The following is a 21597-nucleotide window of genomic DNA, read 5'->3' on the forward strand; positions in this document are numbered from 1 at the left end:
TATGCAAGGGCGCGGCACGTGGCACCCGCCCCGAAAGACCCCCGCCAGGACCGGCCCGGCCAGCCAGCCAATCATCCCGGGCCCCAGGAGCACCCCCCGGGACCAGGACCCCCCAAGGGCAAGTCCCCGGGCCAAGCCCCCCGGGACGCACCCCCCACCCCCGCCCAGGACCCGGCCACAGCCCAGCAGGACCGCACAGCCCCGGACAGCCCAAGGCCAGCAGCCCAGGGCCCGCCGCCCCCCGGGCAGCGCCAGCCACGGAGCAGCACCCCCCCACCGGCCCGCGAGCAAACGGCGATCCCCACCGCGGGGACGGAGGCACCCCAATGGCACACATCAAATGCGGAACCGCAGCCCCGAGCCAAAGATGCCCCGGACCCACCCACCAGTCCGCAGATGGCAGGACAGACCCACCAGGCGGCCGACAGCAACCTCCACCACCGGAACAGCTAGCGCCGCCCCCCAGTAAACAGCATCGCTCCGAGGCACCAAGCAACCCCGGTGAGGACACCAGCACACCCCCAGCACACCCACCCCCCAAACCGGCGAGGCAGGCCGCCCCGGGCCCGCACACCACGGGGCCCGCCCCCAAGGCCACCAGCCGATGAAACAAGCACCAAGCCACACCCAAGGGGAGGAAGCGCCCCCGTGCCCCACCAGGCCGACACCGCCCGGAAAGAACCCGCAAGGAGAGACCCCAGCAAAACCCCCCCGAGACCCACCGCCGCGCCCGACCACACCATCCTGATGTATTTTTACTCTATGCAGTGGCCCAGCCACCAACAGAGGGGCCAGGCCCCCACCGGAGAGGCCCAAATATGTGAACCAACCCACCACCGTGTTATGGTGCCTCTCCATTCCCCAATGGAGAGGCACTTCCCTATCCCCTGTGTGAGTGTGTGTGTTCAGTGAATGTATGGGGTGTAATTAAAAGAAGGGGGATGGAGGGGAGCGGTGCTCCCCATCCTGCCTCTGTGGATATATGTGTATGTGGTGTAATAGGCCGGAGGGTTTAAGTGAGGATACACCCTCCGGGGGGTGGCATGTTGAGGTGTGATTAAAATTGGAGGGATTAGTAGGGTAACTAGAGGTGGGAGTGCCGCCCCCACGCCACTACATAGTGACACAGGTGGCGGCCCCCTCCACCCCCAGTCCCATCATCCAGCCCCCCAAGGGTTGGGTATGGGTGTGTGGTGCATATTGTGAATGGGCCAGACCAGCTGGGAGTGAGGTGAAGTGTACATGTAGGAGGCCTGTCCGGTGCGAGCCGGGCCCGTCCGCATGGCGGGCCACGCGAGATGGTAGATGGTGCAGACGGGCAAGCGGCACTGTGGGCCCCGGAGCAGCAAAGCTGGAGACCCCCCCCCACGGCACCCCCCAGACTGCGACGGCCCCGTGGAGCACGGCGGCACCCCCCACCCCCGGGCGCAGCCAGGCACCAACCCCGTGCCCCAGGGGGCGACCCCCGCCGCACGCCGGCCCAGAGCGACGCCCCCCCGCCGCCAAGGAGAGCGGCCGAGCAGGTGGGAGGCCCGTGCCCGCACCAGGGCCAGCACAGGCCACGGAGCAACCCACGGCCACACCCCGCCACCCAGCGACCCAGGAGAGCGGCCGAGCAGGGGGGAGGCCCGTGCCCGCACCAGGGCCAGCACAGGCCACGGAGCAACCCACGGCCACACCCCGCCACCCAGCGACCCAGGAGGCAATCGCCGAACCCGGGCAGCAGCCACCCCCCAAGCCACCCCCACCCCGGATCCCCCCGGACCGGAGCCACGGACCCCACCACCCCAGGCCCCCCAACGAGACCACCCCCCAGCCAACCCATCCGGCACGGCACCGCCCGCACCCCAGGCGGGAGCAACAGCCCCCCCACCAGCCCCCAGGCAAACGGGAGCCCCCCAAACCCAACCCAACAGGATGGCGGGCGCAAGAGCAAAGGAGGAGGGGGGGGAGGACGAGACAGGGGGACAGGGAGCAAGGGGAAGGAGCGGCAGAGGAGCACGCAGGGCCCCAGCCCCAGAGACCAACCAGATGCGCATGCAAGGGGCAACAGCGCCAAATCGAACAGCCCTGGGACCCTGTGAACACCCAGAAGGAATGCACACCCGCGCCGAGGCAGCCAGGCACCCCGGCAACCCTCCCCAGCCAACCTGGCCAAGACTACCCCAGAGGCCCAAGGCGGCCCAGGCCTACAGTTGGACTAGTGCGTTAGTAAAAAGTGGTGCTGGCAGTTGCTTGCAGGCTAGAGCATCAGGCTTTAAAAATTTAGATTTAATGCAATTAAAAAAGGAGTCCAACGCTCCTCAAAGCACATTATTTTTTTTTGTTTTCTGAGAGCAGACATCTTTTCCATGGAGATAAATTCTGTGAGGAGATTTTGCCATTGGTTTATATTTAAGGATTTTTTGTCTTTCCAATTAAGTAATATTGTTTTTTTTGCTATGGCTAGTGCCGCAAGGATTGATTGTGATCGGTTTGCTGGAGGTTGAAGCATTGTCAGGTCTCCTATCAGACAAAGATTTAGAGATAAAGGAATTCTGCAGTCCAAAATGGAGGACAGTTTTTCAGTAATTAGAATCCAAAAGTGTTGCACTGGGGAGCAAAGCCATAACGCATGTAAATAGGAATCCGCTGTATTCTGGGTGCACTGAGAGCAGATGTCTGTTGCTGAGAAGCCCATTTTATGCATTTTCTGTTGGGTAATGTGGGATCTGTGGAGGACCTTGTATTGAATTAGCTGAAGGTTTGTGTTTTTCGTCATCTTAAAAGTATTACGACAAATTTCTGTCCAGAAATCAATGCTCGGGGTGATTGAGAGTTCGGCCTCCCACTTAGCGATTGGTAAGTAATTACAGTTGGTGATCGAGAGAGCTCTGTATATTTTTGAGAGTTTTTTTGATTTTGTTGAGATTTTTTTCATATATATAGCCAGTTCTGGAGGTTGTAAAGTAGTTAAGTCTAGTGGAGTAGTTTTCTTTATTGTTTCTGTTACTTGTAAGTACTGTAGAAAGTTACATTTATTTATACCGAATGCTTGGGTTAGATTATTATATGTCCTAAGCTTGTCATTTTCAAAGAGGTCTTGGAGATGAGTGATTCCACTTTCTTCCCATGTCTTCAGATAAAGTGGTGTTTTTTTATTTTTAAAGTCGGGGTTGTGCCAGATTGGAGACAGTATACTAGTTTTTAATTGAACATTTGTGATGTCCAGGGCTTTCCACCATGCAGTCAGTGTGGAGGCAATTAGTGGGTTTTTAAAGCAGTTGTGATGTTTGAGGGTCGCAGTGATAAAAGGGAGATCAGAGAGTTTAATGTGTTTGCAGTCTAACTGTTCTATTTCTGCACTCATCCATCTCAGAACACAAAATTAATCTTTACGCGGATGACATCTTACTCTATTTGGAAGAACCACAATCCTCTTTAGAGGAAGTATTTAATCTAATAAACAGCTTCTCTAAATTATCAGACTATTCCATTAACTGGACAAAATCATCAATCCTCCCTTTGACAAAAAATTCATGGAATCCTGCAAACCAAAATCCACAACACCCCTCCACCACAAATACAATTAGATATCTAGGCTTAAATATATCACCAAACTTAAATGAATTAATTAAACTAAATCATGATCCGATGTTGGACAAAGTCACAGAAGATCTGCGGAGATGGAACAATCTCCCCATCTCACTACTTGGCAGGATAGCCTCAGTTAAAATGAAAATCTTACCTAAAATAAACTACCTGTTCTCAATGATACCACTAAAACCACCAAAACAATGGTTTCAAAGATTAGATTCTGCAACTACAAATTTCCATGCTAGAAATAAAAAACCTAAAATAAGCCTTTCAACCCTTCAAAAAAACAAAGACGAGGGTGGTTTAGAAGCCCCTAATTTCATGCATTATTACTTAGCAAACCAAATATTATATTTAACAGAATGGCTAAAACCAAAAGAATACTACAACACCTGATTCCTTTAATAACAGAGTTCTGACGAACAGCTGCTGCGAGAGGTTCAACGAATATTGTAAAAAGCAAAGGTGAGAGTGGGCAACCTTGTCTGGTTCCCCTCTGCAGTGTGAAGCTTTGGGATGTTATTTTGTTTGTGGTTACTGAGGCCTTAGGTTTAGAGTATAGGGTGGAGATCCATTGTATGAATGATTCTCCGAAGCCAAATTTGCCAAGGACAGTAAGGAAGAATGACCAGTTTACTCTGTCAAATGCTTTTTCTGCATCGAGTGACAAGATTATTTTTTTCTTTTTAGAGTTCTGTGCCATGTTGATCACATTAAACAGTCTTCTCACATTGTCTGTGGAGTGTCTATTTTTAATAAATCCTGTCTGGTCTTGGTGTATAATTGACTGTACTACTTTCTCTAACCTGGATGTGAGTGCTTTGGAAATAATTTTTAAGTCTGTGTTAATAAGTGAGATGGGACGATAGCTTGAGGGTAATATGGGGTTTTTGTCTGGTTTAAGTAACAATTTAATGTTCGCTGTATTCATGTGACCTCCTACATGACCTTTATTTTTTTATCTCTGTTACTACTCTGAAAAATAGTGGAGCCAGCATTGACCAGAAATGTTTTAGGAATTCAGCAGGGAACCCATCTGGACCTGGTGCTTTGCCTGTTGACATGCTATCTAAAGCATTTTGTAATTCTTGTAAGGTTAATGGTGAGTCTAAGGTGGTTTTCTGATCTATAGTGAGCTGTGGTAGGTTTAGTTTATTAAGAAAGGTTTTAATATCTTCAGGGTCAGGGTTTAAATTTGATGAGTATAAGTTTTGATAATAATCATGAAAGATGTTATTAATGTCCTGAGGTAAGTTTAAAGTTTGACCTGCGTTATCAGAAATTGCTGCTATAAAGGAATTTTCTTTATTGTGTTTGAGCTGATTTGCTAAATATTTGCCTGATTTATTATTGTAGTCAAAGTTTTTGTATCTTAATTGTTGCAAAATGAAGTCGGTTTTTTTAGATAAGATGATATCCAGATTAAGTTTTGTATTTTGAAGTTTTTCCCATAAAAGTTCAGACGGGTTAGCTGCGCATTCTTCCGTAAGTTTTTTGATCTTTTCTTCAGTTGTTTTTTCTGCTATCTGTTCCTGTTTTTTCTTAAAAGAAGAGTATGATATAATCTTCCCTCTAATGACAGCCTTGCCAGTTTCCCAGAGTAAGGACGGTGATATTTCCGGGGAGTCGTTTGTCAATAGAAAGTCCTCCCATTCTTTTCTTATAATTTTTTCAAATTTACTGTCATTAAGTAATGAAGTGTTAAAGCGCCACAGAGAGGATACTTTCTGATTAGAGTCACACTGCAGGGTGAGGGATATTGGGGCATGATCGCTAATAATTATAGGATGTATTTTAGAGGACATCTTATGTACGATGGAATTATTTGAAAGAAAAAAGTCAATTCGGGAGAAGGATTTATGCACGGGGGAGAAGAAGGTGTATTCTTTTTTAGTTGGATTGTTCAGTCTCCATACATCTCCTATTCCAAGATCTTCCATGTAATCCATTAATACTTTAGCAGATCGAGATGGTTTTGTATTTGAGCACTTACTAGATCTGTCCAATGATGTGTTGAGCGCCAGATTGAAGTCACCTCCGATGATTAGAGACGAGTCTGCAGAAAGGTCTGAAAGCTCTGAGAAAATTCTATGGAAAAAATCAGGGTCATCATTATTGGGGGCATATAGATTAAGAATTGTGAAACATTTATTATAGATTACTACTTTGATAATAATATATCTACCCTCTGGGTCTATGACGGAGTTGATTATGTTAACGGGTAACCTATTGTTGAGAAGAACCGAGACTCCTCTTTGTCTGGAATTGAAACATGAATTATATATCTTGTTAAAATTTGAATCTGTCAGGGATTTTTCTTCTGATTTAAGTAAGTGAGTTTCTTGAAAGAAGACAATGTCTGCATTTAATCTTGATACATAGTCAAATATCTTAATCTTTTTAGCCTGTGAGCGAATGCCACGCACATTCCAAGAAGTTACTGTAAACTGATACATAGAATGAGGTGAGTGTTAGTCCATACAGGTGTGAGCATAAGTGAGAATCTGTGAGCATTTGTGCACAACTGTGTTGTAAAAAGCTTGGATGCAAGGAAAGAAAGAAGAGGAGACATATTTATCATGCGATAGCACCACGGGGTAAAGGACTGGATTGAATAGGTTAGTGAAAAGCACAAACATACAATGACAACAACCAATATCAAAAGAGTAAAAGGAGCAAGGGGTAATTATAGGAGGTATAGGAGGTGGGGGGTGTTGTGGGTGTTGAGTGAGTGTGAAAGAAAAAAAAGAGTGAGGGGTTCGAGACGAGTGAGTTGACATGAGGGTAGAGAGTGTCCTGTGAGAGAGTACGTGCCAAAAAGTGTTTACCAAAATCTAAGCCAATATTTAGCATACATACAAACATACATACATACACATACGTGTCTATATATACCTATCCATGTTTTTATTTTAGTGTTATTATTATCTTTATGTATTTATTTATTTTAATTATTATCATTGTTATATATATATATATATATATATATATATATATATATATATATATATATATATATATATTTTTTGAATTTATTTTTTTTATTTTTTATTTTTGGAGTTATCATTATTTTATATTTATTTTCTCTATTTATATATACATATACATATATATATATATATATATATACATATACACACATACATATACATATATACATATACACATACATATACACACATACATAGATATATATATACATATATATATACATACACACATACATACACATACACATATACATACACATACATGCACATATATACACACATAAACATATACACATACATATATATATATATACACACATACATATACATACACACACATCTACATACACATACATATATAAGCATATACATATACACACACATACATACATACATATGTATACATATATACATACACATACACACACACATACATACACACTTTTTTTTTTTTTAAATGTATTTATTGTTTTTATTTGCCTTTTTTTTTATGTACAGATATATACATACACACACATACAACATATATATTTATTTAAATTTTTTTTTAAATAATGCTACCTTAGCTTCACCATAAGTGGAGAATTATCCTTTCAATGTTAACTCACATAACACCTGTGTTTTTTTTTTTTTTTTTTTTTTTTTTTTAACTTCTTTTTTATTATTTTTTTTTGATTTTTTTTTCTCAGTAGAGCCAGGGCGTGATGTTTAAGTCTCTAAACAGTTGGCCATCTATGTAAAGCTTGTCTACGACCAGTTTGGAATTTTTGCCTTTCTGTCGGTTTTCTTTAAAGATAGGATACAGGGTTTTTCGACGTTCGTTTATTTCCCGAGGGAATTGATCATTCATGCCGAATTGCGTACCTTTAAGTTCCCGACCTTTACTTTTAACCTGGATCTTCTGTTGAAAGTGCTCAAATTTGGCAATGATGGGACGTGGACGGTTTCCTCTACGTGGTCCGAGGCGATGGACAAGGTGAAATGTGATGTTTTTCACGGTTTCTGCCGGGATTTTAAGCGCCGACGACATGAAGTTTTTCAACAGAGCTTGTGGGTCATCGTTGGGGGTTTCTGGAATACCTGAGAATATTACGTTGTCTCTCATACTGCGAGATTGGATATCTAGGACTGACTCTTTAAGAAACTTGTTTTCTTTTTTCAGCTCTTTTACCTCGGAGCTCACCGCAGATAAAGCCGAATGGATATCATGGTTGTCTTTTTGTAAGTCCTGGATTTGTTGATAGGCAAATTCCAGGCTGACTTTCATTTCCTGAACGTCTTGGTGCAGTAAGTCGAGCACATCCAGCCTCTTAATTATGGTCTGTAGGAGTTCCGTGTGGGATTCTACCTCGAGGTCTGATGTATCGGTGGCCGAATCGTTTTTCCGGCGCTTCGCCGACTTACCTGATGTACTGGCTTTTGGTCCGGACTCCATCACGTACTCAGCGTAATATCTATCTATGAAGTCCTAGAGGTCCTCCACTCTGGCTGGTGAGAGGGCGCGTGGTCGGCTCTCGTTGGTGGCGTTGATTTAACGGTAAAAATCGTTAGTATGTGCACGTAAACAGGATCGGTAAACTAGTCACTCACATATGTTAAGGGGCCCATTAAGCCGATATAGGAACAGTTGACCCCATCTCGATAACACTTTGCGTTCCTGAATTATAACCATTTTTCCAGATTTTCCTGTCAGCACTTTTTACTGGCAGCCATTTTTTTTTTCAGACCAAATGGTCAATAACTTTTGATAGGAAGATGCCACGAACTTGTGCTTTACATCGTTGAAAAGGTCTCAATGAGCTCTAAAACATATCAAAAAATCAGACCTCCAGCGCCTTCTAGTGGTGAATTAGGCAAGAGAAGAAAATGTGAAATTCCACTGATGAGGTGTATCTCAGCTTGTGTATGGGCCACAGACTTGTGCTTTACACCTTTGGAAAGGTCTCAATAAACTCTATAACATATAAAAAAATCAGACCTCTAGCACCATCTACTGGGAAGTTATGCAAGTTCATCTCTGAAGGCCCACACCTCAGACCCCTGGGGGCCCGGAAGGGAACCGACGAGAGGTCCGGTTCTCACATATGTTAAGGGGCCCGTTAAGCCGATATAGGAACAGTTGACCCCATCTCGATAACACTTTGCGTTCCTGAGTTATAACCATTTTTCCAGATTTCCCTGTCAGCACTTTTTACTGGCAGCCATTTTTTTTCAGACCAAATGGTCAATAACTTTTGATAGGAAGATGCCACAAACTTGTGCTTTACATCGTTGAAAAGGTCTCATTGAGCTTTAAAACATATTAAAAAATCAGGCCTCCATCGCCTTGTAGTGGCGAATTAGGCAAGAGAAGAAAATGTGAAATTCCACTGATGAGGTGTATCTCAGCTTGTGTATGGGCCACAGACTTGTGCTTTACACCTTTGGAAAGGTCTCAATAAACTCTATAACACAGAGGTCTCCAACCCGTCGCTCGCGAGCTACCAGTAGCTCGCAAGGACCTATCCAGTGGCTCTTCAACAGCATCACAAGTTTTGATTCGTCACTTGGAAAACTGTCTCGAGATTAAATAAATTATTTGTCAATGAGCTGCCAATCAAAGATCTGCTTGCGCTGCTGCACCTATGTTATTCGAACGGGGTGAGGGGGAGGGATGAAGTGTAGCCAGACCGGGTCAAGTGCCAGGCGGTTGGCAAAAATGGCAGCTGCAGAGTTCAGTCATGCCAGTAAGAGACAAAAAACGTATTATTTCCACGAGGAATGGGAAACGGACTTCTGTTTCACAAACGTGAACGACAAGTGTGTATGTCTGTGGCGCAAGCTTGGCAGTTGGTAAAAAATGTAATGTGGAGCGGCATTTCACCAAAGTTCACAGCAACTTTTCACGTGATTTTCCAGTGGGAAGCAACCTCCGGAAAGAGAAGGTAAAATAACTAAAAAACGCACTCCAAAAACAACAATCTCTGTTCAAAAAACCGACGAAAAAGGCCGGCGCATCAACCGAGGCATCATTTAAAGTGGCGCACATCCTGACCAAGCACAAAAAGGCCTTCACTGATGGCGGGGTCATTAAAGAGGCTATGACCGCGGCGGCAGAGTCTTTATTCCAGGACTATAAAAATAAGACGGAGATTCTGTCTGCTATTGCCAGCGTTCAACTTGGCGCAAATACTGTGGCACGCAGAGTGTGTGCGCTGTCCGTGGATGCGGTGAAACAGCTTGAGTCGGACCTCAACAGGTGTTCCTGATTTTCCCTCCAGTGTGACGAGTCCGTGGATACCAGTGACACAGCACAGCTGGCTGTTTTCATACGGATGGTTTTTGGTGATTTTACCACAAAAGAGGAGTTTTTGACATTAATTCCACTGAAAACCACCACCAAGGGAGTGGACATTTACAACGCCGTCAAGGAGTACTTGGTGGAAAAAAAGGTTCCCATTGAAAAACTGGTCTCGATAACAGCTGATGGAGCACCAGCTATGATGGGGCGCCACGTAGGATTTATTGCTCATTGCAAAGCAGACCCGGACTTTCCTAGATTTCTGAACTATCATTGCATCATACACCAGCAGGCTATTTGTGGAAAGGTTCTGGGGTTTGATCATGTCATGATGCCTGTTGTTAAAATCATCAACTCCATTCGTGCAAAGGCCAAGCAACACCGGTGCTTCAAGCTTTTCCTGGAGGAATGTTCTGCGGAATATGGAGACCTCCTTCTTCACACCGAAGTCAGATGGCTGAGCAGAGGTAAGATACTACAACGCTTTGTTTCCTTGCTCAGTGACATCAAGGCTTTCATGGAAATGAGAGGAGAGGATACCACATTACTAAGTGATCCTGAGTGGCTGTTGGATCTGGCCTTCCTGGCAGATATAACTGACAAAATGAACCAACTAAATCAGCAGTTGCAAGGTAAAGACAAAAATGTATGTGACATGATCAGTGCTGTGTAGGCATTCAGTGCAAAACTCTCCTTTTACATCCAGCAAATAAAAAACAAAAGATATCAACACTTTCCATCTTTTGTGAAAATGCTGGAAAGCAACTTGGGGGCAGAAAAAGTGTTTAAGGTTCACAGATACTGTGATCTGTTGTCCAGGCTGGGACAGGAATTTACAGATAGATTCTCTGACTTTGAGAAACTGGAACCCTGTGTCACCTTTATTGCAAATCCTTTCCTGGCTGTTGACATTAGTGAGTTGTCAGGACAGATGGCTGAGCTTTTCAGTGTTGATCCTGTGGAGATGGAGATGGAGGTCTTAAACCTCCAAAATAATGTCCAGCTAAAATCCCAGCAGCATTCCCAGCATCTCTGGAGTTTGGTGGAGCCAGAGGATTACAAAAATCTTCACCAGGTTGCTCTGAAAATAAGTGCTTTGTTTGGGTCAACATATCTTTGTGAATCTGCCTTTTCTGACATGAACATCATAAAATCGAAGTACAGAAACAGACTGACTGATGAGCATTTAAATGACTCCATCAGAGTGAATCTCAGTGGATACACTCCTGCATACAGCTCTCTGGTTGAATCCATGCAATGCCAGTCTTCTCACTGATGTAAACCATTCAACATGTAGAAGTGATGAGATGATGGTGGATTTGTGTGCACAAAGTTCTACCATATAAAAATGTTATGTTTTGACTTCTTATCTGAATCAGGAAGATTTATTTATCCACAAATACAGCCTGCAAAGCTAGTGAATGTCTATTTATTTTTTGTTATCCACATTTTAAGTAATAGAATTCTTGCATTGTTGAAAATGTGGTAAAACATTCAAGAACACAGCATGTATGCTGGGGAGTTTCATTTTTCAGAAGTTTTTATACAGGAATGTTCCTGGTACCAACTTGAAAAGTAATAAAATACAACAAATGCAACTGGACATTTTTGAATGCATTATGTACAAAACAATGTATTCATTTGGTCTGTATGGAAATTGGCAATGTAAATAAATGTTGCTGAACATGAGTAGCTCGGCGGCGCTTTCATTGGGTAAAAGTAGCTCACAGAAGATAAAAGGTTGGAGACCCCTGTGCTAAGCTGTCACTGGTCAGGTCCTTGTCTGTTAGTGTGTTGTGGGCATGGAAGGATGAAGGGAAGGCAGGATGACAGTGTGGATTAACTGTACCATGTTGTTGCTGCAGTTCACACATTCCAGCAGGCCCGTTCTCGACAGCTCTGTCCACCAACGCTGAGGCCTTCCCAACCCCCTTCTTTCCCTCTTTCTCTCCTTCCCTTTGTGCCGGTTCCAATTTGTGAATCTCTACGATTAAACTTTCTTTTTTTAGTTGCATCACATCGTTCCTTCGTAGACAGTAGCTTGGCCAGATGTATAGTCTGGTTTCCAAAAGCTGACTCTAGTCCTAGACAAGGAGCCATAGACTGTATGTTTACCCTTACTAATGATGTCCTTTAGAATGCAAAAATGCAGTTCCTCATCTCTTGTATCCTGGTGTTATACTGCCCTCTAGAGACTAGCATGAGTAACTTAAGAAACTTCTGTTTGACATTACACATAAATAATTTAAAGGAAATATCAAGATAACATCAAAAACAGATAACAGACAAACTAAAAACAAAGTTTATCACATAAATTAAAATTCTAGAATTCGAATATTATGATAAAGTCAGAAGTATATCATATTATACCCACAGGAAGTAATATCTTTCATTTATTTATTCAGTTGTTTGTCCGTGAGGAGGATTATGTCAAAAATATTAAAAGGATTTTGACAAAATTTTAACCAAAGGCAGAACTTAAAAATTGAAAAATCCCATTTTCTTGTCATATTTCTCTTCATAATTTGTTTATTTGTTCATTGGATTCCCATTAGCTTTCACCATGGTGGTTGCTAATCTTCATACATTTTTTTTTTTTTTTTTTTTTTAAATCATTATGTCATGTTGGTTCCTCGAGTAGCCCAGTGAGTTTCAAAAGCTATCTAAAGTGTGAATTTAAATCAATTTATTGTCTATATTTTTATCTTTTTATTTTATTGGTTGTACTGATTAAATTGAGCTGATTATTGAATGTCTAAGTTTGTGTTTATTTCCTCAGGGTCAAGTAGAGGTCGAGGCCGGCAATGAGAACATGAAGTTTGAGACCGGACCTTTCTCGTTCTACGGCGTCATGGCGCTTAGTGCTCCCACGCTGGGTGAGTTGCAACCTTTTCCCACTCCACTCCTCTAGCAGTGAAATTACGTTGTAGTGAACAGTGTATTTATTGAGAGGCATATATTATCAACCCTAAGCACTATTCCATGTTTTTGTTCATCCTGATTTAAAGGATTGGAGTAATGTTTAGTATTGTTGTGGTCAAATGTATTTCATTTTGTGCTTGAGATGATCAGAGAATCCTTATTGTTCACTTTATCACTATTAGTTCACGTTAGTACAATCATTTTTTTATCAAGGCATTTGTTTGACTCATACCTCATTGATGAAAATTGAGGATAAACTTTTGTTAGTTTTGTTGGAATGATTTTAATGTAATTCCACATGTACTTTTCTAGAGTTGTATTTCCATATTTATTATTTGTTTCACTCTGTACAGTTAAAGATTTTAAGTTTATAAATTTCAAACCAAGTTTGAAATGAAACAATTAGTTTTTTCTTTTGGTAAACTTACAGTGAAATTTGGTTAGGGCTGCTCGATTATAGAAATATTGTTTTAGTCATAATTGAAATCACTACCCTTTGTCAACTTGTTATTTGTCAACCAAATAGCTATTTATTTTTTGTACAATAAAAGCATAAAATATATTCTTTAAACATAATAAATAAATAAAATCCTTAAAGGAGACACATCATGCATTTAAGTCCTTCCTTTTTAGATAGAAATCATACAGTTGTGGTCTATATAAAGCGGAACTGCAATGCTTGGATCTGAATTCCTCATTATTATAGCTCCACAGGCCCCTTTTCTGATGTGCTTCTGAGAGCAACTCGTTTTGGTGCTGTCTCTTTAAATGCAAATGAAACACTTCATACCCCGCCCCCACTCCAGGTTGCAGAGGTGACACTCGGTTCAACTCCACCCTATTCCTCCTTTTTGTAGTTTGATAGAAAAGATACAATTATTTAGCGGCGAAGAAAATGTTTATTCACACGTTATTTACAAAATATTTAACTCAATCAGACAAAGTCTTTCAGCAAATCCTTCTTTATACTGGCGGAGGTTGCTGAAGAAGTCATCCTTGAAGTGCTTCGCGCACACAAAAATGACCTTACCCACAGATGTGGGTACATTTCTGTGAAAAATAAAACTCAACCAGACACTTCGAAAAGGTTCTGATGCTGGGAGACGTTGTAATGAAGCGTGTGGGTTACTACATCCAACAACCGAACATTTTGACTTATCCTCTCGTAACTTCGGCATCCTTGAGCTTGGACTACAAAATAAAAGCGAGAAATAAAAATGGCGGATTGCTTGAAGTGTTGGGCCTGGAGTTGATGTCCTAATTTGGCAGTTCCGCTGCAAATACTGTGACGTTATTGTTCAAAAAACGTAATAGAGAATAGAAAAATCAAAACAGATTGAAAAATATGACCAAAACAGAATCTAAAGATATCAACAGAGCACCTGAAGAGATTAATTTGAACTTTTGTGTACTTCTAAACACTCTAAATATACAGCAAAATGCATTTAAGGGCTAAAAAATTGGATTTAGCATGATATGTCCCCTTTAAACACACTAAAATAATGAATGTTCACTATTGCACAAAACTAAACACAGTGTTCCCATAGAAGTTTACCAAGCATTTTTGATGCATTTCTCCTGCCTTGTTTCAAGACCACGAGCAACAACTTTCCTCGTGTTGGCCTGCAGGCTAGCTTTGGCTTTGAGGGGGCGGGGCGGAGGGGAGGAGTTTGCATGTGCATGAATTAAACAACTCAAAGTTAGTATTAATAACATGTGTGTGCCGAGCTTCATTATTTGCAGATGAACGAAATAGTGGGTTTGTTTTATTTAGCAAATAAAACATGTGCAAAAAATATTTATATATTTTTTAATCATTTTTCTCGATTGTTATTTTTGTGATCTATGGGTGTAATAAGCGAAATCGTAATCAAATTTCGATTAATTGAGCTGCCCTAACTTTGGTAAATTTTTTGAAAAATGAAGAGTTCTTCGAGAGCACAAGTAGGGACTTGTGTTCATTATGGGGAAGTGAAACAATACTGTGACTTCTGTCTTTCACTTATGGAATCATTTCTCCTTTTACACACACACACACACACACACTGTACTTGTTTATTGCATTAAGTGCTGATTTACATTGCAAAAAATTGAGAATAATGCAAAGGGTTAATGAAGTCCAAGTTTTTGTCTTTGGATGATACTTTTTTGTGTTGGTCTCAACCTTTTCATGGCTATTTATAACTTTAACAACAATAAACTACGACAGATTAAAATGCAGCTTTCAGAACATAACAGCCATTGATTCCTGGCCTTTTTTCCTCAGCTCATGTCATACTTTAGTCTTTTAGGTGTCGAGGAGACTTTTGTGAAGCATGCTTTTATATTTGCTTGACCTTCTGTTCTTCATGAGCCACATTTATTCACTTTGTCAATCGTTTGACCCAGTCAACGTCCAGAAAAGGCTCCGTAACAGTCAGTGGTCCCATTTCCACTTCATCTCCAAACAGCGTGTAACCTGATGTGATGTTCTTTCAGCGGAGCAGCATCTCATCATGGTGGTGCATGTCCTGGTCCTTTCTGGAAACAGATCTGTCTCCCTTTGCTCTCATTGACTGTCCTCCCTCTCCCTCCCCTGTGTCCCATCATTCATCTCCTCCCTCCCTCCCCACCTCCCTCTCTCCTCTCAGTGGCTGTACCTCGTCCTCGCCTCCTCTCCTTTAAGAGGTTTTCTCTGTTCTCTCGGTTGCCAGGTAAAACGCCGGCATGTCTGGGTGCTGTAAGGCAGGGTTAATGAACATCTGATAACAGAGGGGGTACGAGATTCCTGAAAGGTTTAATAGTAGGTCATGGGTAAGGTTTCTTCACTCATGCTCAAGGACTTTAAGGAGACTTGTTTCTCCAAAGGGATTTGTGTAGACTCATTTGCGCGTATCATCTTTTTTTTCTTCTTCTTACTGCAGTTATTTATATCTAATATTACCATTGAATGCATACATTATTAAGATAAGTCTAAGGTACACTGGATTTAATTTAAAAACAAACACGTGCAGCCTAAACTATTGTTTAACTTCCCCACACTTACTCAAAAACACTAGGTGTTGTTGTCCTTGAGCTATTCCTTATTGCTGTTACACTACCTCATGTCTGCCAACTGCTGTACATGCAGATTATTGCACTATATTTTAAGAAGGTAGATATTTTTGCAAAATTGGAGAGAGCTTGTAGAATCAGATGCGAGAACTTGAAGGAAAAACATGTGTACATGCATGTTAACATTTTAACTTGTATAAAAATATTATTTATTTATATGATGGGAAGAAATGTGAACCGGTAAAGTTAAAATTAAACCCAAAGAAAATATTCACATGTGCGTGATCTGAATATGAAGTCACAGAAAAAAATATTTACAAAAGTATATACTGATATTTACAGTCATAGCAAAACTAATTTGTACCTGATAGGGCTGGGGGATTTTCGCTAAAAAAAAAATCTCAGATTTTTTAAAGAAAAATTCTAGATTCGATTTTCAATGCACTTAAAAATGACTGCGAACATCAGATATGATATCAAAAGTGCAACTTTATTGCTGTGATTGTCCTCAGGAGGTAAAATGTATAGAACAATCCCAAAATAAAAAGTAAATAAGGCTCTGTCATTCAACAATTTCAAGCTTTAACCCAGGTTTAAGCAAAAGTGCAACAGCAACTTCACAATAGCTTCAATTTTGATTACGAAATCAGATAACTACATATTTTATAACATATAACATTACAATTAAAAGGGTAAACAAAGAGGGGGCTGGCTCACATTGCACCACAGGAACTCACAAGGACGGAACAAAAATGGGAAAAAAAATAATATATATATATATATATATATATTTATTTTTTAAACTCGAATTTGCAAAATAAAAATGGTTTTTTTCCTACAAATTCAATGAATCGATTAAATAGATTTTTTTTTTTGCCCAGCCCTAGTACCTGTTGAAATGTTTCCTTCAACTTCTCACATCACATTCTATTTTCCTATTTTCCCAATATATATTTACCTTCATGAATTTTGTTCAAATTGAGTTATTATGAGAGAATTACTAAAAACTTAGTGTTTTTAGTGCAAAACTGGCTTTAAACTGGAGGAATAGGAAATGATTGTCTGAGCTTTTAAAGAAGAGGGTGGGATGTGAATCCCCTGCAAGGATCAAGTTGCCTCATCTTTAAACGACCAAAGCTACAGAAGATGCTTCCGCGTAGCGTCAAGTTATTTCTCTCGTTTCTTTACGTCACCATTTTTATGTCGGCTAAAAAAAAAACGTAACGCTTTGGGGTGAGTATTTATTCCAACCTAATTTTAGTAATTATGTTCCTCTTTCTTACATCAATACTGTTTAATCCAGTGGTTCTCTACTTGTGGGTCAGAACACCAAAGTGGGACACAGACATATTTACAGTAGGTCGCAGGTCTTTCCTTGGTCAAGAAAAGAGAACTGTCCTCTTATTTTGAAGGATATTTTTGTATCCTTTAAAATAAAATCATTATATCAGAAATTAACATCTCTAACAATTGGTGGTGAATCTCATTGTGTTGGTAAAAGGTCCAATAAATTACACTTTTTCAGTGATTAAGTAGTAACGCATTTTTATTTTTTTGTTGCACTTTCTGTTTATTATTGTCTAAATAATGGGGTAGTAGTTTAGTACTCAAGGAAATATTTGTGCTCCATAGAAAATAATTAGATTTTAAATGTTTTACTGTGTACATTACATTTTTTTTCTAATGTTGCTCTATTATAATCTTGATTATTTCACGTTCACATTTGAACAGTTTTCTAGGTTTAGGCCATGGCTTGTTATTTTTAGTAGGAGTTGCGTCCCGATCCAAGAGCAGTTGAGAACCAGTGGTTTAATAATTAAAAATCATTAGCTTTCCCATTAGATCATAGACTAATAATTTCACTGCCCAGCTCCAAAAAGCACCACTTTACTCCTTTAGTGTTGTGAAGATCTCACAGGTTTGTAGTGAAAGTTGTTGTTTTGGAACTGGGTCACTTCATTCATCCATAATAACTTTATTCACACTAACTCATCACAGGTAGGCTAACCATAAACCTCTCACACCTACAATGCTTAAAGATCCAGTGGGGGAATTCATTACAGGGCAGAGGTTCTCAACTTGTGGGTTGGGACCTAAAATAAGGTTCAAGTGTTTGCCAAGGTGAGAAAAGAAGTTTTGTTTTAAAAAAAAAAAAGATTTATTCAAGTAGCCATTTTTTTTTTTTTTAGACGTATCATACTTCTGGCACTTGTTGGTAGAAATGTGGTAGTTATCAAATAGTTTATTTGGTTATGTAACAACGACCCAAAATGTCACAAGTCCTGAATTATTATTAAAAAATTGTAATAAAACCAGAAATGTAATAGCTGTTCAATATTGTAACAAAAAAGCTGAGCCCGAAATGTAAAAAAATAAAAATAAAAAAAAATAAGGTAATAAAACACAAAATGTTAAATTTAGTCAGTAATTTAGCAAGACGCTCTATAAACTTTATATTTATATATATTTATTTGAAGGTAAGTGTCAATTCCCCATAAGGCTTTAATATATGTAATAACGCTTAAAGTTTTTACATTTTGGGCTCTGCATCTTGTTACATCATTGAGCAGTTGTAAAAATTTTAGGTTTTTATCACATTTTTTTTTTTTGTTTTTTACATTTTGGCCTCAGCACTTTTGTCACATTATTGCCCAGTTATTACATTTTGGGTTTTATTAAATCTTTTTTTTTTTTTTTCAAATAACAATTTGGGTCTTGTTACATTTTGTGTCATTGTTACGTAACCAAATAAGCCGCTTTTAAGTTGTATTATTTGATAACTACCACATTTCTACCACCTAGTGTCAGAAGTATGGTACGTCTAAAGAAATGGCTCCTTGAATAATTTCCTATCGAGGTCTACCAAGTCTAAGACAAATGCTGACGTGGAGAGAAAAAAAATATAAATATGTTTTAATATTTTTGTTTTGCTTCAGTATATAAACTGTTAATGGAATAAAGAGCACACTACATGTATTTGGTTGGTTTGATATTTCACAGTTTTTGACTCAAGGAAGTTAAATGAACTTAAGAGATTTAGCTAACCTGTGTATGCATGTTTATTATCAATATATTAAAAAAAACCAAAGCTCCAGACACAAACATGCATTAATTGTCAAACCAACCAACCTTTACTTATATTTCTCCTGTTGCTAATGCTAACTAGCATAGGATGATAATCATGTTGTGGTGGGCTTTAAATAAGGGATGAAATCAAACGGTGCCTGCTGGATCTTTAATGTTCCACATTTTAAAAACTAAAATCAAAGCTCTTAACTAATACAATGAAATCTAACTACTAGTCACTAGATAGAATTGAGTAGACTGGTTGACGTTGATGAAGCTAATGCCGCTGATGTGTCCAGGTAAAACTGTTTCCTATGACTCACTGAGGCACCCCGCTGGACGACTCACGCCAACTGGTAATAACACACACCTTGTAACAAGCCTGCATCCGTGACTGGAGATGAGTGTGTGTGAGTGACACGTGTGGAAGATTCTGTAGTGTAGATACAACCATAGAGAGTTCTGCCAGTATCATTTTTTTTTTTTTTTTTAGGCTAATTTTATATTTATTTTCCTTTTAGTATTTTGATCATCTATTCCTATTTAAGTCCACTATGACCCAATCAGAATGAATCCCCACACTAGAATATGAATTCTTATGAAAATATGATGCTGAAAATAGTATGGGTGTCTCGATCCAATATTAATATCTAATATCGATCCAATATCACCAAAAAAAAGAGTATTAGATTAAATCTCTAATATTAGCACTTCAATACATGTTTTTCTTTTTATTGGATTTATTGAGGTTATTTTTCAGTGTCTTCTAATTTAGTTTTCATTTATTTTATTCAATTGTAAAACATTATTAAGTTTAAGCTGGTTAAAGTTTATGCAAACTATTGGTTAAGAACCAATGGGTCAGTTTTACTCATAACTACTGTTGCTGACTTTGGTTTGACTCATTTTGACTAATATCACTTGATTAAGCCTTTTCTAACATTCGACACACAAAGTAAGTATTGAAAGTATGTATGATTCATGCTGAAATCCCATCTGATCAATATCAGTATTGCACAATATCCAAAGCTGTAATATTGTATCATATCAGAAGTTAAAGTAGCTGTATCAGGACATCCTTAAAAATGAGCACAACTGGCATTTATTCCCTATGTGTTATCAAATGTAATCTTTTTTTGAGGGAATAAAGTATCTGTTAAACATGTTTAATCCTGTAGCCAGTCCTGGGTGCAATACCTTAATAGCCCACAAGGGGCACCAAATAATAGTTCACTTTTTTAGGGATTAGAATTTTTTTGTGTTTTAACGAGAGTTTAAGGATTTTTGTTTTGATGTCATTGAACTTGAGTGTTACTTCCACTTCTGTGGGCAGCATGCACCACTTTTAGTCCAACAACACTCGTCTGTAGAGGAATGAATTATTCTCGTGATGATTAACACACAGAATGCTCGTGTAGATGTAGACACCTGACGCGTGCCTTTGAGTTTTAGATGTGAAGCTGATAATGATTGAAATAACATGACTCGCTCCTCCTTCATCCCGCCGACTAAGACTTGGTTCACTTTGCATTTTTCTGACATTTGTGTGTGTGTGTGTCTTGTTTTTGTGTCACTAATTATTCTTTTCAGAAATCCTAACACGCCTTCAAGGACGCACTGCATCTAGTACTTACAAGGCCTCTTTTGATATGATTTCACATCATTACATAAAGGATCATGTGATTGCTTTTGTAGTGTTTAGTATGCAGGACAATCTAAAAGACGGTTATCACTTGAACACACTTTTGAGTGGAGTCCGTTACCAACATGTTCTTTCTTCATTTTGTGTGCAGATTTTCATTCTCCGTCACACATCAGTGGGTTGTACCCCGTTCAGCAGTACACACCTGACTTCTATGTTCGAGCTCTCACCGACGTGCAGTTTGTCAAGGTTGGATCTATTATAGATATTATCAATGTATCATTGTCCCACACGGTTGCATTTAGATTTAACTCCAGCAACTTAATTTTGCCTTTTTTTTTCTTTTAAATAATATGTTTAGGTTTAATTTATTCAGTCAATTTACTTTGATTTCCCGACATGTTTGGACTGCCAACTGTCAGTCTGAATAAATGAAACTTTAACCCTATCCCTAACATTAACCTAGGAAATAACCTAAAATGTTTCTTTTTTTTTGTTTATGTATTTTTAAAGGTGCTGGAATTTGCTGTGTTTAATATGTAAAAAAAAATAAATGTCAGAAGTGGGATTCGACACCACACCGGACTCAAACAAGGTCCAAGGGTTTGGAGGAAGACGGCTGAGGATTAGAACCCAAGCTGCTTGAGGTCCAGTGTGAAATATCCACAGTCAGTCATGATTTGGGTTGCAATGCTCTCACTTTTTTATGCAAAAATTGAGAAGTAAATGGTGATTTCTTCACAGTATTCTAAATTTTTGAATTCCTGTTTTTCATGAGTTTTATGAGCTGGAAGCCCAATTTATGTAAAAATAAACAAATAAATACTTGAAATCGTTTTAAATTGTGGACCCTGAATCTATAATCTATGAAAGTTTAACTTTTTGAATGGAATTATGGAAATGAAACAACTTTTCCATGATATTCAAATTTTTTGAAAAGGGTCTGTACATGTATGCACATACATACAGTACATACACATGCATGTACATAATATTAATATTTTACTGCTCATTATACACTACTACACAAATATCAATTGAATTTGAAATAATACAAAATATAGTGGCAATATTTAAATTCATAATAT

The 21597-nt window shown here is 39.7% G+C and overlaps 1 protein-coding gene across 1 annotated transcript; it reads left to right on the forward strand.

Annotated features, from left to right (window-relative positions):
- Window positions 1–12466: 12466 nt before the first annotated feature.
- On the forward strand, window positions 12467–20785 carry LOC114459131 (metal transporter CNNM2-like; the record flags this gene model as incomplete). The annotated part of the gene is made up of 4 exons (XM_028441485.1): window positions 12467–12722; window positions 15399–15461; window positions 19167–19223; window positions 20661–20785. Coding segments are annotated over exons 1-4 (309 nt in total), but the record flags the coding sequence as incomplete, so codon positions are not given.
- Between the last annotated feature and the right edge of the window lie 812 nt (window positions 20786–21597).

Source organism: Gouania willdenowi, unplaced genomic scaffold (assembly GCF_900634775.1).
Source record: "Gouania willdenowi unplaced genomic scaffold, fGouWil2.1 scaffold_268_arrow_ctg1, whole genome shotgun sequence".
NCBI classification, from domain to species: Eukaryota; Metazoa; Chordata; class Actinopteri; order Blenniiformes; family Gobiesocidae; genus Gouania; species Gouania willdenowi.